Raw genomic sequence first — 22,215 nt, forward strand, 5'->3', positions numbered from 1 at the left:
AGATTAGTGTAGGTACATAGTGACTAGTAATGTGTGATAGATTTTATGAGATTAACAAACATTTAGCTGCTAGTTTAATTCCCAGAGTCTCCTTTGTGGAATACCTGAGTGACTAAAGACCTCCATTTAATTCATATGTTTCCATTCTGATGGAAGGGATGGATAATCTAAGAATCCATTACTGAGTCTGCAGAGGAATTCTTCCTTCTCTATAAACTTTTGGGCATGACCTAATGAAAGTTTTGGTAAATGGTTTGTCCCCTGACGCTTCCAGAGCCAATATCCTGATGACTGCAGAAGGCTGACCAAGTCCCTCTGGCAGGTATTTCCAAAAGGTACATGCATCTGTGACCTGACCCTGGCTCTGAGACCCATTCAGTGATGGGTCAGACCTAATGGCTCACACCAGTAATCCCAGCAATTAGGGAGCTGCAACAGGAGGATTTCTGTGAGTTCCAGGCAGGCTTGAGCTAGGTAAGTCCCAGGTCAGCCCTGGCTATACAGAGTATAAAAAAAAAAAAATGAAACAGGGTAGAAGAAAAAAAGGAGGAGGGGGAGGGGAGGGGGAGGATGGAGGGAGGGAAGAGGAGGGAGAGGAGGAGGAGAGGCAGATATAAGTAATTAAAGGAGTGGTCCAGGGCTCTTCCTGTATTCCCTGTGAACCGGCTGAATTCAGTTATTCCTGCGCACTCCACTCCTACCTCACACAGGCACCGCCAAGAGCACTGGGAGTCACACTACTTCCCATGCTGATATGTTTGAATCTCGGTTACCAGTGTGCTGTTTAGCTTTCTCCCCGGGAAGTATGAGGAATTCTGGGGGAACCAGGGCACTGTCCATCTTGGCAGTGTGGGATGCCTGGGAGATCTACTGTGACTCATGGTGTGGTCTTTAATCATCTTCGCTGGATGTGAGAGGATTCATTGTTTCATCATGTGAGCTTTGGTGACATGTCACCTTGAAAAGCTGTTTTGTAAGACAGAAGCTTTTGATCTTGCCAAAAGATGGACTCAGGACATTTTCCTCTAAGTGACTAAGAAAAGTAAGTTGTTTTTTGGTTTTTTTTTCCCCTTGTTGCACTAATTGAAGCAGTCAGTATGACAACGTAAACACAAGCTCTCTGGAGCTAGCAAGGCCGAGGTCTGAATAACATTTCCAGAAGTTAAATCTGTACTGGAGCAAGGAACTAATAATCACCTCTTGGGGTCATCCAGATTACTAGAAAAGACTAACTGTAAAGCGATTGGCAGAGAGGATTTAATTAATCTGGGTATGGTAGTTCATATTTATGATTACGGCTCTTCTGGGAAGAATAGGAGGACCAGAAGTTTAACCCTACAGGGTTAGGCAGTATTTATGGTGTTGGTGGATTCTCAGACAGCTTTGCTGTTTCAGTTTTGATCTCATGTAGCCCAGACTGGCCTTGAACTTGCTATGTAGCTCAGGATGACCTAGAACTCCTAATCCTCCTGATCCTCCTGCCCATAACTTCCAAATTCTGGGATTACAGGCCTGTGCCACAAAAGTCCAGTTCTCAGAAATTAAAATTATACATATACACATATCAAAAATGTATTATGTCTTCTGACCACAAATGTCCATTTTTCCAGTAACTGTAATGGAAAGGAATGAGACTGCCATGGTCATGACAGGAAGAATGCCTGCAGGAGTCTCAGGAGGAACTTGCCCATTCCTTTTGTTTTGCAGGCTGAGGGGCGAATGCCTTGAAAGGGTAAACACCTCCTAAGCTTGTTTTCAGAGATATATTCAGATAAACTTCTCCAAATCCAGTTTAGAGCGGAGCTCCAGGTGACTAACACATCCCGTCACTGAGCTGCCCTGGCATCAGCCTGGACCTGGCACAGAGCCTCTGAGGACTCTGTGCTCTGATGCTGGCTCTGCCTGGGGCTGAGGTCCCGGGAAGGCTGAGCAGTGACTGGCAGGCGGAGTCCGATGGGTGCCCCACTCTAGGATGAAAGGGAAGGGTCAGAGGTAGGCCCTGCCCAGGGCGGCCACTCCCAGAAAAAAACTCTTTTTTAAGAGGCTGACACGCGCCATAGACTCAGGGCGGCCCGCCAGGTTCACCTAAGAACAGAAAGAACCTCCACTTGACAGCCTGACAGCCCCTCCTTCCACATACAGGTGCGGTCCGCGCCGCGCAGCCGCGGTGTGGATGAGCGAGCTCCCCCCCACCCCGCGCCCCTGACGTCACAGACCCCGCCCCCTTGCGGGATCTGTGGGCGGGCACGAGGCTCCGCGACGCATGCGCGCTGGCTGGGCGTAGGTGGCGCTGGATCCACCTGAGGAGGTTGTGGGGTGACGGCGCGGACGCCATTTTGTCGGTGTTTGTCGCAGCGGCTGGAAGAGAGGGGACGGCGGTTTGGCGACATTTCTCGGCCAGAAGGCCTTTCGCTTTTGCGGAGGTGAGGCGGGCAGGGCCTCGCTGAGCTAGCTGTCTGAGGAAAGAACGGGCTTTGGGGGACCTCGGCGCCCGGGGGATGTCTTGTTGGGGCGCCGCTCAGCCGGCGGCGACAACACCCGAGCCGCTGCGGTTTCTCCGCTCAAGTCGCCGCGGCCCCCGCGGGTCCCGGGTTCGGCCGACGGTGCCGGCCGGCAGCTCGGGGCTCGCTCACCCGAGGTCAGGTCAGGGGCTCGGCCGGCCGTGGTGGGAGCCGGTGGGGAGACGTTAGCGGGGCCCAGCCCCGGTGTCGTCGGGAGTCGAGCCACCCGACCCTCTCCTCGCTCCTCCCGGCGGCCTCGGTGGTCTGCGGCGCTGGAGGGTGTTGCAGAGTCCCGCGGTCGCCCTGCGGGTCTGCGCCAGAGGCCCTGGCCCGCTGCCCGGGGGAGGTGGGGCCGCCGCAGCGGCCAGCCAGGTGCCCGGGCTCACCTCCAGCTCGGAGGAAGACGCTTGGGAAAGAAGGCTCGTCCCTTGCGGCAGGCGGGGCTTTTTTCCCCTCCCCAAAGACCTGGCTCTCCCTGACAGCCCTTCGAACTCGCGGCGATCCTCCTGCCTCTGCCTCCCGAAGGACGGGATTAAAGGCGGCCGGCGCCACGCCCAGCCTGTTTGGTTAGTTGGTTGTTTTTTTTTTTTTTTTAACCCGCCCCTCCCCTATACCAACGTTGCAGAGAACGAACATTGCTTTTACGCTGTGACAGCCCTGTGGCTGAAGTAGGTCTGTCAGCCCTCCAAACCCCGTGGACCGGTAGTCGCCTCGTTTTCTGTTACAGCTGCGGCTGTTTGACCCAAGTTTGAACAAGCACCCGAGGGCCTCCTGTTCCCCACTTAAAAAATGCAGCCCTTCGAGAGACTGGAAACTCATGTCTTGATGTTTTTAATCCGTGTGTTGAGTGTGGAGTTGACAGATAACATATGGTTTTTAAAAAGATGGTGGCGAATCATATTTCTAATATGTATATATACACATATTGGTTCCATTGCATTATTTTATTGAAAGATACCAATAATTCTAGCATGTAGGTAGGGCTGTTGTTTTTTTTTAAGTATTAGAGATAGTGTAATATTTTAAGGTAGCTTTCCTTCCTGTGTATGAGAAGGAACTTCAATCATACATGAGCCCAAAAATCTTTTACTTTGCCTTATAAGTAAATATTTGTTTGTTGGTTTGTTTGAGACAAGGCCTTACTCTGCAAACCAGGCTGACGTCGAACCCACTATCTAGAGCGCTGCCTGCCTCTGCCTCCCAGAGTGGCATGTGCCACCACACCTGACTAAGAAAATTATTTCTGACCTTTGCTGGAGATAAAGTGGGGATGGGGGATGTTCAGCGGGAGTGGTTGGGACTGGGACCAACTGCTGGATTTTAAGTAGTGAATCTAACTAGAGGAATACAGCTCTTGGCCTCTCCTGAGGAATTCCTTTTAATTTTACTGTTTGCATGTTAGTATAATTTGAGAATTCTGTCTTGTAAGAGGTAAACTGGTTGTGGCGGTGTGGAATAGAAGCGGGGTTGGGGGCAGGGAGGACACTGAAAGCAAGCACTAAGTCTTGTGAAACCCTGCATAAGGGACGGTGTAATGATGAGTCATCAGAAGCTATGAACTTGCCTGCTGTTATTTAAGAGCCTGTAGCCTAGTGATAGTGCTTAGTTTAACTTGAGATTCAGGATTCAGTTCCCAAAGAAATGGAGAAAAAAGGCTTAATTGGACCAAAACCTAAATGTAGTTAAAATACAATTTTGATATAGAAGGAATGGGTCAGCAGAATGCCCGTAGAAATAGAAAGATGAGTACTTCTCTGAAGAAAGTTTGAGTTTTGGCTTTTGTCTCAAGTAAATTATTATTATTATTTTTTTACTTTGCCATGTTGAAATAACTATATCAAAGGGAATGCTTGGCTTTCTTTTACTGAGACACCTAGCAACAATCTAGGGATGTGTGTGGCTTAATCCATCCTTTCTCTTTTAACTGAGCTAAAAGAGAAGCCACATTTATCAGAAAGATGCCTGATAGACACAGAACTCGAAGGAAGAGAATAGAATTTACTGAATATTTGGGCAGGGGATACAGGTCAGTGGTAGAGTCCTTGCCTAGCAATTAGGAACTCCCTCATCCCCCATTACATCCTCAGTAGTCAGGACAAAAAAAAAAAAGAATATTGATATCACACCCTATGGTGTGATGCACACCCTTTCTTAGGAGCACTTTGGAGGAGAGAACTGAAACTGCCTTTTTTCCACGCCTGGGGTTTAATAGATTTGTTGGCATATTTTTCAGACATTTAGGCAAGCTGAAGGTGGTTAACTAAATTTGTGTCTTATTCAGCTCCTTTGGTAAGTTATCGTGTTCTCTCTCTCTCTCTCTCTCTCTCTCTCTCTCTCTCTCTCTCTCACACACACACACACACACACACACACCATTTAAACTCTGCTTAGCAGAGTTCAGAATTAAAGATTTAACTAGAACTGCAGAGACTGGCTCAGAGGTTAAGAGTGTGTATACTGCTCTTGTAAAGGACCTTAGTTTGACTATAGATTTAGGGAATCCTATGCCCTCTTGTGGCTTCCATGGGCAATTACACTACTCATGTGCAGCTCCCCCCCCCCCCCCCCATTAAAAATAAAATGAATCTTTTACAAAACTGCTCTGGAGAGCAGGATGGTTAAGTGAATAAAGTGCATACCTTTGATCTCTGAGACTCACATGATGAACGGAGAAAACTAACTCTGGCAAGTTGTCCATTGACCTCGTTAACGCTGGCATACAACATTCACACACATGTAAAAGGGATAAATGTTAGATAGTGAGCCAGGCTGTACATAGGATATTGTAGATGAAGTCTGGGCATTGTTACCATTATTATCCGATGTCACTGGTCAAGCCTCAGTTTGAGGATTGGTCCAATTCTGGCAGTTGGAGAAAACAACTCTACAGAGTTTGAGGAAAAAGACACCTCATTAATGAAAGGCTCTTTACCTTTTAACCAGTCACTTCCTTGCTTCTCTTCTAATTATTTGTATTATACTTTGCCAGGCTGAAGGACATTTGTGATACTCTTGGTGTGAACTAGCCCTAACTATAGCGAGGGTGCTGGGTTTTTTGTTGTTTTTGTTTGTTTATTTGTTTTTTTTAAGATTTATTTATTATGTATACAGTATTCTGCCTGCATGTGTCCCTGCTGGCCAGAAGAGGGCACCAGATCTCTTTACAGATGATTGTGACCCACCATGTGGTTACTGGGAATTGAACTTGGGACCTCTGGAAGAGCAGTCAGTGCTCTTAACTGCTGAGCCATCTTTCCAGCCCATAGGTGCTGTTCTTATATTCAGATCTGTGTATTCATTTCAGTCTTTTAATTTTTAAAATCCAAATTCAGAGGTGGGATTGTAGCTTAGTTGGTAAGAGTGACCTAATTAAAACATAAGCATAAATAGAAGGTAACAAGAAATAATCACTTTCTGCCTAAATGCTTTGTCTAAGCTTGAACTATTTTGTGTGTCGGGGTGCATATGTACATTCTGGCTCATGTGTGGGCCAGAGGTCAACATGGGTATGTTTGTTCATGGCTTTTGCATTATTTTTGAGGCAGGGTATCTCATTGAACCTGGAGCTTGCCAATTAAGTTAAACTGGCTAGCCAGCGAGTTTCAGGGATCTGTGTCCCGTCCCGTGTCCCCCGTGTGTGCCCCCCCCCCCATCTGGAATTACAGTTCTGAGCTATGATGTCTGGCTTTTAATATGGATGTGAGTGATATGAACTCAGGTCCTCATACTTGCACAGCATGCACATTACTGGTTGAGTAATCTCCAGCCCTTGAGCAATTTTAATTTTAACCCTTTTAAAAAAAATTTAAAGGATAGCCAGGTGCATTGATGCATGCCTTTGATAACAGCACTTGGGTGTCCAGGGCAGGCAGATCTCTTTGAGTTTGGGGCCAGCCTGTTCTACAGAGTTCCAGGACAGCCAGGGCTACAGGGAGAAACCCTGTCTCAAAACAAAACAAACAAACAAAGCAAGCAAAAAAATTAATGAGTATTTCTGAAAGCAAACTAACTTGTGGATTTGTCCTTTTACTAAGTAGTGAAAAAATGTATTAAAGGCTCAATGTTATCCATCATTTAGTATTAGATCAGTTCCATTCTTCAGTCATTTCACATAGCAGTGGTATTGTGTTCTAAGCTTTGGGAAATGTAACTAAAAAGATTTTTAAGAGCCTGTGTGGCCCTATGTATAATTGTACAATCATCTTTAGCTTTCCAGCTCATTCTTTACCCCTCCTCCTGATTAACAGATGCGGCATTCCAAACGAACTCACTGCCCTGATTGGGATAACAGAGAAAGCTGGGGCCATGAGAGCTACAGTGGAAGTCACAAACGGAAGAGGAGATCTCACAGTAGTACACAAGAAAACAGGCATTGTAAACCACATCATCAGTTTAAAGACTCTGATTGGTAAATGACTTGTATTTTAAGTTCTAACAGTTTTAACAATTTATCATTTGCTTATATAGCTTTTATCAAATTTAGAATTCAGGCAACAAGTTTATTTCAAAAAAACAGTTACAGAGTGAAATAATTGGCTAGCTTCTATAGTACTTGGACTATATCTGTGAATAAAATAGTTTCTCATATGTCTGACTGGGAATGGTGGGGGACAGATGCTCAGCAAGTGAATGAAATAAGGCCTCTGGGGAAGTATGTAGTTCAGTGCTAGAACACTTGGTGCCTACTATGCGTGATATTTAAAATCCTTAGAAACCCCTTCATCAGAAAAGGGGAGGGGAGGCAAAAGAATATATTCAGTAACATACAAAGTTGAATAATAATGATACCCAGTAGTGGTTTTAAGTTGTATAGGAAGGTGGTATGTATATTTGGGTGTGCAAAAAGTGTTTCACAATTGAGATGCCATAGAGGGTGGTTAATCCAGGTGAGAAAAGCAGCATATGCTATTTGAGAACATTTAAGTGCTTTGGGGATTTTAGTCACTCATGTTTACGGGTTACAGTTATAGAAGAAAACTAATGGGTATGTCTGTTGGAGATTTTTAGAAACTTGCTGTATTTTGAGAACTATTTCTTTCCACGGGCATTCTCTGCTCATTTAGGATAGAGCCTCAGTTAAAAAAAAAATGGGGGGAAGTCTTGTTTATTATAATTATGATATAAAATTTGGAAGCAATATGTTGAAAAAATTAAAAGAATCTTAGTTCTAACTAGTAAAGAAAGGCTAGGTGAGTAGTTTCTTTCACTCTGCCTTCCGTTGATTTCCCTTTCTCACTTGTTTTGTTGGTTCTATGTTTTCTCCTTGTTTGTACAGATGTTCGATGGGGGCTGGTTACCAGATTGCTTTCTAAATTAGCCAGCTGGGGTTACTTTAAAAAACAGTATGTAATTTTTTTTTCCTTCTCCGTGCTAAACAAGAGTTGTTCTGCCAAAGAGCTTGTTTGTAGTTCTTGTACAATAATCACGCTTTATCAAACGGTTACGTAAGGGGTAAGGTTCATGGCAAGATTCAATGGCCAGATCTTATTAATGAACAGTACACAATACAAATTGTACCCCATTATTACAATATACAAAAGTACAAAATACTCTGTAAGGCTTACCCTCTTACAACTAATTATTCATAGTGCTAGTGTATATTATATATGTGTAAAGGTTGATTTGAGTGATTTGTGTTCATAATTAACTATAAAAACCAAGTCAGTCCAAATAGCCAGTAAGCCAGCACTGCCATCTTTGACATTGACACCATACAAATTTGGTGGTGGTTATTCATCCTAATCCAGAATATTCATTAATTGTAAAAAAAAAAAAAAATACTTTTTGAAAGCTAAATATTTTAATAAAATTACTGGGAAATTGAAGCAGCAGCAAAGCATAAGAAAGGAACAGGATGGAAACCATTGCCCATTACTTGACTGAATTACTTCTCACTGTCTGTTCCTAAAGGATCTTTGTGTGCAAATCTTTGCCTGAAAGTAGATTCTAAGAAGAGGCATTTTCAAGTTAAAGGGTATGAAGTCTCACAAGGTTCTTGTTGCATATTCTCATTTCTTTTTCTAGAAAGCTTGTAACATGCTCCTTCATGCTGTCTAGTTTTGTCTGTTTTAAATTGTTTTCTTAATCTGAATTTCTAAATTTCTAGTGAATTTGTTCAGTTTTATGAAGAATTTTTACATCAATTGTTTTATGTTAAAGTATGTTTCTTACTGATTTACAAGACTTTTATTATGTATTAATTATTTTAGCCCTTTGTTACATGAATTATAAAGCCTTTTCCCCCTGATAAATCTTTTGGCAGTAGCCTGTGAGTTGATCTCTTTTTCAGGAGGCTTAATTAATACCCGGAAGACTAACATAGCTGTAAATAATCTTTATATATTAAATCCAAAATCCTTCAGTGTCACCCCATAACACAGAATACCGAGTTTTATACCTTTGATAAACTAGAAATCACCTAGGAGGTATGCAGACTAAGATTCAGACTCAGTGTGATCTGGGTCCTCATTTATAAACTATATTCAGTATTAGTGCTAGTACACTGTCCTTTCATAAACACCTTTAGTTTGGGGGGGAGGGAGGGGCTTCTAGTGACATATTCTCCTGGGTGAAAATTGGCTCTTGATGCAGTCATCTACCTGCTGTCTGCAGAGTAAAGTGTAGATACACGCATTCTAAGCCTCTGGCTGGTGGTGCTCTCTATATAAGATGGCTCTATGCTGTTCTGGAATTTCTTCTACTGTCCACTTTGTCCAAATCCTGGCTTTCCTTTAAGATGCCTATCTGCTTCCGTCTTTGTCATGAATTCTTCCCGAATTGAATTCCTTGCTTCCCTGAGTCTAAGCGATCATTTGCACCTTTTCAACATTTTTTTTTGCATTTGTCTATTTTGAGTTTTCCTTTCCTTTTCTTTTTTTTTTTTTTTGTGAGTAATCTTAAATTGTTCATTTGTTGGCAGAGACTTTGCCTTATATGATTTTATTTTATCTCCCACAGGACCTGTGTGGAAATAAAAGCAAATGTCAGTGCACTCAACAGTTTGGGCTGTTTTGAAAAGCTACAATGAAATATTTGCTAGGCAATCAGTGGATATTTTTTAAAAATCAAATCTGTTCTTCTGTCTACCCTGTCGACAGCTTGTATAATTCTGTAGACTTTAATCTTAACCTTTGGTCTTTGGTTGTCATAAACTGGAAAAGTCCTTCTCATGCTAGTTCTACTTAACGATAGTACATCACCACCCCATTTTTTTTATCATTGGTAGATTGTATTGGAGTGTCAGCAGGGCCGGTTTCACATAGTATCCCAGTTAAAGATTATCAGTCTAGTTTTTTAAGGTAGACTTTTGGATGTGGTAGAGGTGGGTGTAATACCTTATAAAATTAAATAGGGATGCCCTTAGAAGTATGACATCTAGCTTGTTGTGTTCCATCTAGGTCTCTGTTTAGACCAACTGACTCAGGCCCAGAGTTTTATCCTAATAGCCTGAGTTGTTTCTCCAGAGGTCAGGAAGAACTTGAGAATGGTGCTAGGCAATAAGAAGGCCCAGCCTGAATTAGTGCCGGTCCTGTTGAGTAGTTGTCCTAGGGATGTTTCTCTCTAGTTCTGCTTAAACCAGCACTTGGGAAGAAAATGACAGCATATTCTGGGGAGTGTAAATGGGTTGGTGGGGTCAACCTCAGCAACATCTGTCACTCCATTGCTTGTCAGGATTATTTAGCTGATTTGTCTGACTGGGCAGGTGTCCCCTCTCTCCCTCAGTGCTCCATGTGCATCCCTCTTGAAGCTTCGCACTCTGTTGAAGAGGACACTCATCCCAGGTAGAGGGGGGATGGGAAACTGGGCCAATTGAATCTGTCCTTTTCTTTCCATCAGATCAGGACACTTAACTGGGATCCATTGACTTCCTGAGGTCCATGACCTCCATGAAGTTCTTGCCAAGTTTTGTTTATGCATTTGTACATTTCTTGGGGAAAAGGGTCTACAACCTATCCCATCAGGTTCTCAAAGGGATCTAGAGAAGCACTGTGGCACTAGAAAATGCTGTTTTCTTTTCTATGTCTTGGGTATTTTGCAAGAGTCACAGGAAATTAGAAATGCAAAGTCGAGCTGGAGAGATGGCTCAGCCGTTAAAAGGCTAGGCTCACAACAAAAAAATATAAGAGATGCAAAGGCAAGCAGAATGGATGTCCACAGTCCTGGACCCTTTCTTGTTAGGAGGGTCAATTTTAGATGTGTTTGGCACACTAGGCAGGCCTCAGAAGTTCTGGTGTCTGATTCTCAAACGGGTAGCAGAAAACTTAGAAAAGAGAGGAGATAGACTAGGTGACATGTAAGGTGGTAGTGACAGCTTGAAAATCTTAGTTTTTGCCACTAGTGTGCTCTGCAACAATGGCATATCCTTTAGGGATCTTAACTGAGTCAGTAAATGAAAGGGCTGAAAGACATTTAAGGCTCCTCGCATCTGTGATACATAATATGGAAGAAGTCTGTCGGGGATATCCAAAATGCACTTACATTAAAGGGGAAAGGAAACCTTTTGCCTTTCTCTAAATGTGTGGCTCTGAGGGAGAGGGAAAGGAAGCTAGTTTCAGGTTCCTATGTTGTAAGATCAGTGCATTTCAGAACAGGTTTATGGGCTTGGTCTTGATTTTTCAGGAGGTAAAGGAACATTTAATTATAAGTATATTGTAATTGAGGCTTTGTTCCTTGGCATGAATTGTTGACAGTAATTTTCTAATGTATGGGATTTTTTGTTTGTTTGTGTGGGGTGGTTTTTTGTTTTGTTTTGCTTTTTTTGTTTTTTTGTTTGGTTTTGGTTTTTTGTTTTGTTTTGGTTTTTTGGAGATGGTTTCATGTGGCCCAGACTGGCTTCAAACTTGCAGTGTACCTCAGGATGACCTTGAATTCTTGATCCTCCTGCCCTCACCTTCCAAGTGCTGGGATTACAGGCATGCACCAACATGCCTGGCTATAGAAATTATATATGAAAAATATAGACCTATTTGTTTAAAGTTATTAAGCTGAGATAAGCATAAATTTCATCTCATCGATTTGAATTGTTCCTTTTATTGAGTTAGCCATTTAAGCCAAGAATTCTTGAGAATTTTGTTTGAACCACATTATTCCAGAATGAAGAGAATAATTTGAAATCCTTTAATGTGTTTGCAGTCACTATTTAGAAGCAAGGTGCTTGAATCAAAGAGATTATCGGGACCGGAGATACATTGATGAGTATAGAAATGAGTACTGCGAAGGATATGTTCCAAGACATTACCATAGAGACATTGAAGGCACTTACCGAACCCACTGCAGTAAATCCTCAATCCGAAGCAGGAGAAGCAGCCCTAAAAGGAAGCATAATAGACACTGTGCAAGTCATCAGTCACATTCGGTATGAGTGGTTTGTTTTTATTTTGAGTGGATTCTTGTTTGTAAGGCTCTAAAAGAACAGTGATTAAGTTTCTAAAAGTTTCTTTAATGCTATTTGGATATGCTGTAATTTATATTCATATTACTTGAACCCTTAAAGGAAGTGAACACATTCTCATAACTGACACCTGGGTATTAGCTAGTCTTCACTTGCCCACACTTACTCATTCTGCAAACCAGATTATGAGTTTGTTGGTTTTAATAGTAAAAATATCTTATTTTGTGGTCTTGCAGTATATTTAAAAAATGAGGCACCCATATTTTTCTTTGAATATAAACATTTTTTTATTTTGAAAGAATCTGCTTTACTGATAATTGGAAACAACTCAGGCAGGTCACACTGTTGGGTGCTTAGCCATTGCTGACTAGTGTGTAGTCTAGCACCTAGTTTTCCTAGTACAGCATTGTCTGCAGTTCATTTTGCTGAATTTGTGAACCTGGGTGCTGAGTGGGAAATAAATTGAGAAAGCCAGACATTCTTATTCGTAAATTTTGAGAGGCCATTTCCCTCTCCAAGTTTTTTCCTATAGAACTAGCATTTACTAGATTGCAGATTGAAATTAGCCTTTACTTCCCCTCTTACTTTGATGTCCATTTTTAAATGTTGCTAAGAGAAAAATTTCAACTAATCTTGACATTTTTCTGACTGACTAGACAACTCAACTCACAGCATATGGTTATAGCAGAAATAGTAAATCTTGACATTGCATTCTTTAAACTTCAGACTTCAATTAAATCAGTATTTTAAAGAGACAATTGTGTTGTTTTTTTCTATTGCCACTTTAAGTATCTTATCTGAAAATCTGTTCCTTGCCATGTTTTTCTTCTGTAACATAAACTGTGCCCTGTGAATTTCTGGGGACTGAATTTGAAATTGCTCCTGCCAACTGTTCGTGGCCTGGTGCTTATCTGAATGCCTGAATATCTCCCCGCTGAATGAATTGCGTATTCTGCCCTGAATTCACTCTGATATATTGATTGGCTGGACGATCTTGGTGCTGCCCACTTGCCGTTCCAGAAGAGCCACCGAAGGAAAAGATCCAGGAGTATAGAGGATGATGAGGAGGGTCACCTGATCTGTCAAAGTGGAGACGTTCTAAGAGCAAGATGTATAGAATATTTTTCAACACTTTTTAAACTTTGCAGACAGAATAATCTTTTAAAGAATAGTTTGTCAGCGGGGGGCTAAAGACTCTTCATTGCTTTTTTGTTTTGTTTTTTGTGGGTTTGTTTGTTCTTTTGTATTTCTTCTTTTCTGTAGAATTTAAATATTTCTATTCTTAAAATTCCAAAATAATCAGTGGAGTTTGAGATTAGAACAAGACAGATAGCTCTATCTAATTGCTTTGTAGCAGCTGAAAATACAATAACTTGAGCGATGAAACCTTAGTTATGCTTTGCTAGAGATCATTTGGAAATATGCCACACTTAAGCATTCATTGTTTAACAACTGGATAATTGTACTCGGACACTTAGACCTCTCCTTCTCTCCTCACTTTAGATGAAATCGTGGACACTTTAGGTGAAGGGGCCTTTGGCAAAGTTGTAGAGTGCATTGACCATGGCATGTAAGTTTGCTTTTTCTTTTTTGAATGTTCTGATGAAATGTATTTTAAAGTAGTTGCTACAAGCTTTCCTGAGAGGTATTCAACCTAATTTCTGGAACTCAATATCATTTATGTGCCATAAATATTAATTTTGTTTTGTACGATGGCAGTTTCTCTCAGATGGAGGTTACTCTGTAATTAGAGTGCTCAAGTTCTGTAGGGTTCAGTGGCTTATAGATTGCAGAGTCAATAAAGTACACCCAAATTTGCATATTAAAATGTATTTCCTAAACTACAGAGAAAGTCTGTTAGGACCTATGAAGTGTGCATTCTTTAGTGGGATATACTGACCTACCTCATTGCACCATGTCCCTTCAGAACCTCTGTTCTGTCGTTTCACCACTGTTTTTTGTAAGTGTCTTAAAATATTTTAGTGAAGCTACACCTTTCTAAAATAACATCTGAATTTTTTTTCATCAGAAATAGTTGGAAAGAGTATAATTTTCCAGCTTACTGTATATATCAGTAGTTGGGGGGGGGTTGGGGTTGGTTTGTTTGTTTGATTGTTTGTTTGCTTGGTGTGGGTTTTTGGTTTGTTTTGGTTTGGTTTTTTATTTTTTCAAGACAGGGTTTCTCTGTGTAGTATTGGCTGTCCTGGAACTCACTTTGTAGACCTGGCTGACTTCGAACTCATAGAGATCCGCCTGCCTCTGCCTCCCGAGTGCTGGGATTAAAAGCATACACCTCCACTGCCTAGCTAGTAGTTTTGAAAGTAAAGTTTATCTGTCTTTAAACATATTTGATGACTCTTAGTATCATAGCCACTTGATCTATGATCAGACTGCTTGAGTTCATACTTGGAAATGTTTTATTGTTGGGCTTGGTGTGTGGCTTAGTGGTAAAGCGCTTGGCTAACTTGGGCAAGGTCCTGCTTCCATCACTAGCCAGAAAAAGTTTTAGCCCTAAATTTCCTTTCATTCCATTGTCTATGATTTTCTTTAAATACTGTTTATACTCTTTAAGAATTAATCCTGGAAATGTCCCACTACTCTTGCTGTAGCTATTTGTACGTAATTGCAAGAATGAGTCTGCTTGGGGGATGGGTGGGGTTCACTAACTTGTAGATAATGTCTTTACTCAGCTGTTTGATTTCTCTCCCAGTTTGACAGGCTCACAGCAATCGGTTCTGTATCATTGTATAAATTGCTATTTTATTGTATGAGTAGTTGGGGCTTCATCTTTTGTGAGGATGTCTTAATACTCATCTGCCTTTGTCATTAGAGTGAGGCATGTAGGAGTGAGTCCCATTGTTTAGTACTAGCACTAGCACCTGTGCCTTGTCTCTAGCACAAAGTAGATCCAGCCTAGCAAATGGACAAGTGCTTTGAATAGCAACATACTCTGATTCTTTGTGTGTGTGTGTGTGTGTGTGTGTGTGTGTGTGTTTTACTTTTAAATTTTTGTATAAAATATAAATGTAAATTTTTAAAAGCAAATGTTAAAACTCCTAAGTATTATATGAATGATTGCTTTGTTTTGAAAAGATGTTCTGGAGCCTAGTATTGATGTGCTCTGAAAGATTTAGAACAATAATATGGGAAACTTGTAATTACAATTGTATTTTAGGAGGCTGAGGTAGGAGTTTCACAAGTTCAGTGTCAGTCTGAGCTACATAATGAGTTTAAGCCCAGCCTAAGCTACATAGAGTAAAATCTGGTCTCAAAAACAAAACAACAAAAGAATGTGCATTTCACAGGGTGTGTAGTTTTATCCCACCACTTGTATATTTAGCAGCATCATCTTTTGTTTTTAAGGGATGGCTTACATGTAGCAGTGAAAATTGTAAAAAATGTAGGCCGTTACCGGGAGGCAGCTCGCTCTGAAATCCAAGTGTTGGAGCACTTGAACAGCACTGACCCCAACAGTGTCTTGTAAGTATACATTGAACCACAAGCTGTCATACTGTGTGAGCTGCGCACTTCTGTGCACTCAACTATTATTTTGATCTCTTCTAGCCGATGTGTCCAGATGCTAGAATGGTTTGATCATCATGGTCATGTTTGTATTGTGTTTGAGCTGCTGGGACTTAGTACCTATGATTTTATTAAAGAAAATAGCTTTCTGCCATTTCAAATTGATCACATCAGGCAAATGGCCTATCAGATCTGCCAATCTATAAATTGTAAGTATTCGTGAGTACACGGTATATTTTATTGTCTTTATTATCTAATCAGGTTGCAGGTAAAGCTGAAATCCCTTTTGACCCCATATCCTAGCATCGGTTAAAAATCTCTAAGACTAATGATGGTTTTCTGTTTTCTTTGTAGTTTTACATCATAATAAATTGACTCATACAGATCTAAAACCTGAAAATATTTTATTTGTGAAGTCTGACTATGTAGTCAAATACAATTCTAAAATGGTAAGTTAAAGACTTGTTTTAATTTTGGGTGTTGTCTTTAAAATTAATTTAGCTTGGTGATCCTTGAATGAGGAATTTCACTTCTGAACCTGTTTATCTGATGTTCATCCACAAATGGAGTAGAAATAGGATGTTTGTATCCCAGCTGGGGAGAGAGGAGGGAGGATTCATTTGCAAGCTTTATGAGTAGTGCTATAGAGTGTTTTATGTATTTATTGAATTTCATCTTCACTCAACTGTGTCTCTAGAAACGAGATGAGCGCACATTGAAAAACACAGATATCAAAGTTGTTGACTTTGGAAGTGCAACATATGATGACGAACATCATAGTACTTTGGTGTCCACACGGCACTACAGAGCTCCAGAGGTCATTTTGGGTTAGTAGATACCAGACTTCCTTACACTCTTAATTGTTGAAGGTCATGGTCGACTAAAATGATGCTAGCAGGATATAGAAATGAGTTTTGTATGTTTCTCCTGTGTGACAGTGTTTGTGAAAGGTATTCTAAATGCTAATGATTTGTAAACCTCAAGTGATCATAACAGTGGGTATGTTCAGTAAGGGCATCATAGTCTTGTGATTGTAAGGTTATGTAGTCACCTATTTCCACTTATCGCTAAAATAAGGCTCTGGTACAGATGCCCAGGACTTTGTTGGCTGACTTAGAAATGATAGATAGGGAGCAGAGGAAAGAGACTTAAGCAAGAGTTTCTGTGTTAGCCATTGTGGGAGAAAGCTGGAAGTGAAAGGGCAGAATTTGAAACTCAAGGTATATATTACACCTCAAAACTTAGAAGTCACTGATAGGATTGGGGGCTTGGAAACAGGACAGATGAGATATTATTGTTGCTACAGATGTGAAGTTAGAGTCACTAGAAAAGGAATCTGGAGTCTGATGATTAGAATACTAAGTGTGGGTGTGTGTGATGTTCCCCAGGGTGAAGGCAGATGAGAGAGGAAGGTGCAGTTGGATGTTACAGTTGAGGGTTGAGGGAAGGCAATTGCCTTAGATGTTAGCAGTCAGGTAACATTGGGGAAAGGGTGAGAAAAGCAAGATGAAGTTCCATAGTATCAGAAGTGATTCATTGAGTAATGAGGTGAAGGGCTACAGTTAGTCACCTGAGGAAAAATATATTGAGATGTAGTGATTGAAACTTTTGTCAGAACTCAAATTCTAATGTCTACCAATGTTACTGTATTGCTCTATAAGTTTTCCAGTGGTGAGCATTGTGGAATGAACAAAAGTGACTAAATCGGGGCCAGGTGTGGTCGTACCCACCTATAATTTGACCACTTGGTAAGACTGAGGAAAATACCAAGTTCCAGACCAGCCTGAGCTACGTGCACTAAAACTGTAAATCCTGCTGTTGTGGTCTCCCAGATAGACTGTAAAGAGCCCCCAAATGTGGGGAAGGGTCAGCAGTTTAAAGTTGTTCCATAGTAATATGCCTATGTTTGTTTTGGATAGCTTTAGGTTGGTCTCAGCCGTGTGATGTTTGGAGCATAGGCTGCATTCTTATTGAGTATTACCTTGGGTTCACAGTCTTTCAGGTATGTATCTAATACGTTTTATTTGATGGTCTTTAATGAATTTTATGTTAAACATGCTTTATATTTAACTTCCATACTGGGGATTTACCATAGAGCATTATTGAAAGTAAAACATAAATAACATCCTTCTGAAACCACAGTTGATTGAATTCCTACTATTAGTGAGGTTGTAACTTGTTTTGAATATGTGTGACATCTTCAATGTGTAATTCATGCAGAGTTCATGTTCGTGTTCTGGTTTTTCTCTTTTTTGTTTTATTGAACTTCTTCCAATTTATATTGGTGTCAATGTAGCTAATTGTGATTCTGCTCTATCTATGCTAACCATGTTTCCAAATACATAAAAATAATTAAAACATAAAAATGTGGAACTGACTAGGCATGGTGACACCTGCTGATAGTTCTATCACTCAGGCTGAAACAGGAGGATCAAGTTGTGAGGCCTCACCTACCCAGTGAAATTAAGGCCAGTCTTTGCTGCAAAAGGAATCTGTCTCACAAAACAAAAACAAATGTGGGAGTAAGAATATTTATTCCTGTCAGTAATAATGTTTTAAAGGCAATATGCTTGGGCCCTGTAGTTGATAACTGTAAAAACATTAAACACAACACACAGTCTCTGCTCTCTAGAACAAAGATTGACAAACTGGGCTATTGTAAAAGCCTCTGCTCTAGACTAGACACCATTTCACCTGTGTGGATAGCTCTGCTTCTCTGATGTAGCAACTCTGTGTCGTGTTAATTTTGAGTAAGATCCTTGACTTGGGTTTGTTGTCAACTTTGCTTATTTATGAGCTATGTGCCTTTGTCTTAATCTCTTTGAATTTTAAACAAAGCTCAGAATTATGGTAAAAATTGTTGGAATGGCTATATTACCTGGGATAAGTGTCAGTAAATGGTCTAGTTAAATAATTCATGATATGGAAATTGTTGCATTATTTTGTTAGACACTTTTCATGTTGATTACCATGTAGATCTTACCAGTCTATCTTGGACTGTATTATGTTTGCACTAGGCAACCTAGCTCTTTAAGTATCGTTCATCTTTGAAGAATTTATAATGTTAATTGTGTAACTGGCTAATCTAGTCTTTTGGTTATTAATTATATTTATTTATTTGAAGGAGTGCACACGTGTGGAAGATAACTTGTGGGGTTGGTTCTTTTACCATCGAGACCAGGGATGATCTTGGCAGCAAGGGCTTTTTACCCATTAAGCCATCCCTCCGGCCTTAGTCTAGTTCTTTTTAATTTTGGGGTTTTTTTTTTTTTTTTTTTGTTGTTGTTTTGTTTTTTTCAAGACAAGGTTTCTCTGTATAGTCCTACCTGTCCTAACTCACTCTATAGACCAGGCTGGCCTCGAACTCACAGAAATCTGCCTGCCTCTGTCTCCTGAATGCTAGGATTAAAGATGTGCACCACCACAGCCTGGCTTAGACTAGTCCTTTTATATGAGCACATATTTTACTTTTCTCTTTTATGTGTATCTAAGAAAGTGGAGAGCTAAATTCCCTTTTCCTGATTTTTTTTTTTTTTTAAGACTCATGATAGTAAGGAGCACCTGGCAATGATGGAGCGGATATTAGGACCCATCCCAGTGCACATGATTCAAAAGACAAGGTTTGTCTAAGATGCATGCAATGGCCTTTGCTTAGACTATAGAAAATGTAATGCCTGTTTTAAGGGCTGCAGGTTTGGAAGGAAAAAGAAATTTTGTACAAGTGATTACTAGGAGCTATAATCTTAGCATTTAAAAGTCGTTTTCAAAAATAATTCAGTATTTTAACTTGTGCTCTTGTGGAGAAGGGGACTTAATTTTAGTGCTCAGGTTACTTTTATGTAGATGTTTTTGTAAGTTGATGAAGGAAACAATACATACGAGAGCCTGTTCTTACTGGAGTCTGTCAGTCTTGTTTGAATTTCCTATTGTTGCTAGCCAGCTCTGAACCCTTGAACAGGATAGTGTAGTGTTTTCTAGCTCACCTGGAAAGTTGTTAAAAGATTTCCATCTCCATCCAGATCTGGTGACTCACAGCCAGGAGTCTTCCTGTGTAAGTGAGCGTTTTCTCATTTGTGAACAGCTTAGTCAAATTCCCCAGGGTAGATGAAAAAGGAAGATCCCACATAAGGTGTCATGTATAATTGTTGCCAATATTTTAAAAACTTATACACAGGTAAAAATTATATGTCTGTACATTTAGTGAGAGATCTATTCTGTCTTGTCCCCATTAGGGGACAGATGTGGAATTTTGCTTATTTTATTAATTTCAACTTCTTTTCTCTTACAGGAAACGCAAGTATTTTCACCATAACCAACTAGATTGGGATGAGCATAGTTCAGCTGGGAGATATGTTAGGAGACGCTGCAAGCCATTAAAGGTAACAGGAAAAAAAGATTATGACTAAGTAACATTTCCACTCATGTCTTCATTTAACAAGACCATTTTCCCCAGGAATTTATGCTGTGTCACGATGAAGAGCATGAAAAGCTGTTTGACCTGGTTCGAAGAATGTTGGAGTATGACCCAACGAAAAGGATTACCTTGGATGAAGCATTGCAGCACCCTTTCTTTGATTTATTAAAAAGGAAATGAATGGGAATCAGTGGTCTTCCTATATACTTCTCTAGAAGCAATTACTTAAGACTGTGTCAGTCAACTAAACATTCTAATATTTTTGTAAACATTAAATTATTTTGTACAGTTAAGTGTAAATACTGTATGTTTTGTATCAATAGTATAACTACCTTGTTAAGTATGGTGTTGATAATGAATGCAATATGAGTTAAAGTGAATTTTCCCTTTTGATGTTAATTGCCATTTTTAAAGGCCTTTGGAATACCCTTTGTGTCCAGTAATTAATGTGATTGGTCTTGTCTTTTGTACATGAAGGTTGACTCTGCAGTGATTCTTTTTTTCTTGAGTAAAAGGAAATCTTGACCACTTTGTGTGATTGAGTATTCTTTATATACCTCTAATGTAGAACTTTTCATGACAAAGGTGTTTTTTGTAATTGATTATTGATCGTTCTAGGTGGGCAGATTTTAAAAACCAAAACTCAGAAAAGTTAGCATGCTAAAGTTTCATTAAATTTTGTTTTCTGTTCTTTGGGTGATGTCCACAGGCCCTCATGGAAAGATACCCAGTTAGTCCATGACAGAGTTTAATCAGGCCAAACATAGATCATTTAAGACTTAAATCTTAATTTTTCATTGCAGACCAATTTGAGCTGTATCTGTCTATATTTCAAACCACAAATATGTGGAGCTTTCTTTCTTCTTCATGACAAGTAGTAAAGCCAGGCTGTCTACAGGCAGTTTTCCTAGTACAGTAGGACTAGGAACTTCAAGGCTATAGCTCCATGTCAGAGAGTTCCACATAAAGCATATTTAGGCTTCTGTTGTAGTCCACATATCAGCATGCACCACCTTCAGAACATTTCTAAAGTCACTGTTTAAAGATAGTCCTGAAACTGGCATTGCTACACAATGTTTCCATTTTTTATTTTCCATCCTATTCTTCAGTCTGCTTCCTGTGCTTCCCCTAAGCCTGTCTTTCCCCAGCATGGGCTCCTGGGTCCCATCCTCAAAAACTTCTCATTTGCTGATGGTGATGTAAAAGGAAAGATGGTCACATTTCTAAAAAGTCAATGGCTGCTTTTGGGGACTGGAGAGATGGCTCAGCACTTGAGATCATGTACTGTTCTTAGAGAGGACCAGAGTTAGATTACCGGCAAACATAACTCCAGCTCTAGGAAATCCAAGAGCTGCTGTCTTCTGACATCTAGGCAGCTGCACTAATGTGCATATAACCACACATAACTAAAACAATGTTTTTTTTAAAAGTAACGGTCTCTAAGTCCATTTTCCTTTGAAAGTTAACATTCTTCACAGGGTGTTTTACTAACTTGTGTTCTAATTCACATTTTAGGAGTTACTGTATGTAGAAGAAATGAGTAGTGGTCAGGGTGGTCATTCTGGAAATGTGCTTTGTTGAGCATTACCTCCTCTGAGCTCTCAGCTGCCTGCTCCTACCTTCCTGTATTGGTGCACTCAAATTCTGGAAGGTTCACTGCTTTTCACAGTGTTTGCAGCTTCAGCACTAAAAGGAAAAGGGCTTAGACTGGCAGATATATGAATGTGGACCATTTGTAATGGAGGTAATTTTTTAAAATATTTTTAAGTCATGGATTATGATCATATCTCCTTAGTCCCTTTTATCTCCCATTCCCTCTAGACTCCTTCCCTATGTTTTAGTTTTTTTAAGGAGGAATGTTATGCTCTTAAAAGATGAAAGTTCTCTGATAGGACTATACTTGAGTTATTGGGGGAGGCTGGTTCTTTATTAGTAATTTTTTTTTTCATCTAAAAAAACTTTTTTAATGTAAGATAGAATGAGTCCCCCTCCCTAAATACATAGCTCAGCTTCAAAATATTAAAACACTTGGCATTTTTTTAAGTCAGTCTACTGTTATGTTTAAATACAAATGTTAGATACCATAGTTCATAATTCTATATTTTAATAGACTTAAATATATATGTGTGTATAATACTGCTATCATCAAACAGTTGTGTTTGGGCTGGCAAGGTAGCTTGGTGGCTAAAAGCATTTGCTGCCAAGCCTGACAACTGAGTCGTCATGCATGCCTTGGGCCCACACCCACCTCCAAACAAATACATATAACAAAATCAGCAAAAAAAAAAAAAAATCTGATGTTTAAGTCTAAGCTTGCCTCAAAACGTTATCTTATACTTGGGCTGTTATATTTACAGGACCCAGCCAGGATGACACATTGACATCTC

At 40.2% G+C, this 22,215-nt stretch overlaps 1 protein-coding gene across 13 annotated transcripts; it reads left to right on the forward strand.

The window, feature by feature from the left end:
* Window positions 1–958: 958 nt before the first annotated feature.
* Window positions 959–20,357, forward strand: Clk4 (CDC like kinase 4). Of its 13 annotated transcripts, none has more exons than XM_028857208.2 (15): window positions 2,267–2,423; window positions 6,749–6,909; window positions 7,777–7,843; window positions 10,224–10,282; window positions 11,634–11,856; window positions 12,913–13,003; window positions 13,396–13,462; window positions 15,256–15,372; window positions 15,457–15,623; window positions 15,769–15,863; window positions 16,112–16,241; window positions 17,334–17,416; window positions 18,955–19,034; window positions 19,703–19,793; window positions 19,868–20,357. In XM_028857208.2, exons 4-15 carry the CDS (start codon window positions 10,230–10,232, stop codon window positions 20,006–20,008), a joined length of 1,338 nt encoding a protein of 445 aa, XP_028713041.1. In that variant the 5' UTR covers window positions 2,267–2,423; window positions 6,749–6,909; window positions 7,777–7,843; window positions 10,224–10,229; the 3' UTR covers window positions 20,009–20,357. The 13 variants fall into 13 exon arrangements, with proteins under 13 accessions (XP_037057284.1, XP_037057285.1, XP_028713041.1 ...); XM_037201391.1 differs by lacking the exon at window positions 2,267–2,423 and adding an exon at window positions 8,412–8,475 and having other exon boundaries at window positions 6,782–6,909; XM_037201389.1 differs by lacking the exons at window positions 2,267–2,423; window positions 10,224–10,282 and adding an exon at window positions 959–1,042.
* Window positions 20,358–22,215: the final 1,858 nt, after the last annotated feature.

The sequence above is a fragment of the Peromyscus leucopus genome, chromosome 8b, assembly GCF_004664715.2.
Source record: "Peromyscus leucopus breed LL Stock chromosome 8b, UCI_PerLeu_2.1, whole genome shotgun sequence".
NCBI classification, from domain to species: Eukaryota; Metazoa; Chordata; class Mammalia; order Rodentia; family Cricetidae; genus Peromyscus; species Peromyscus leucopus.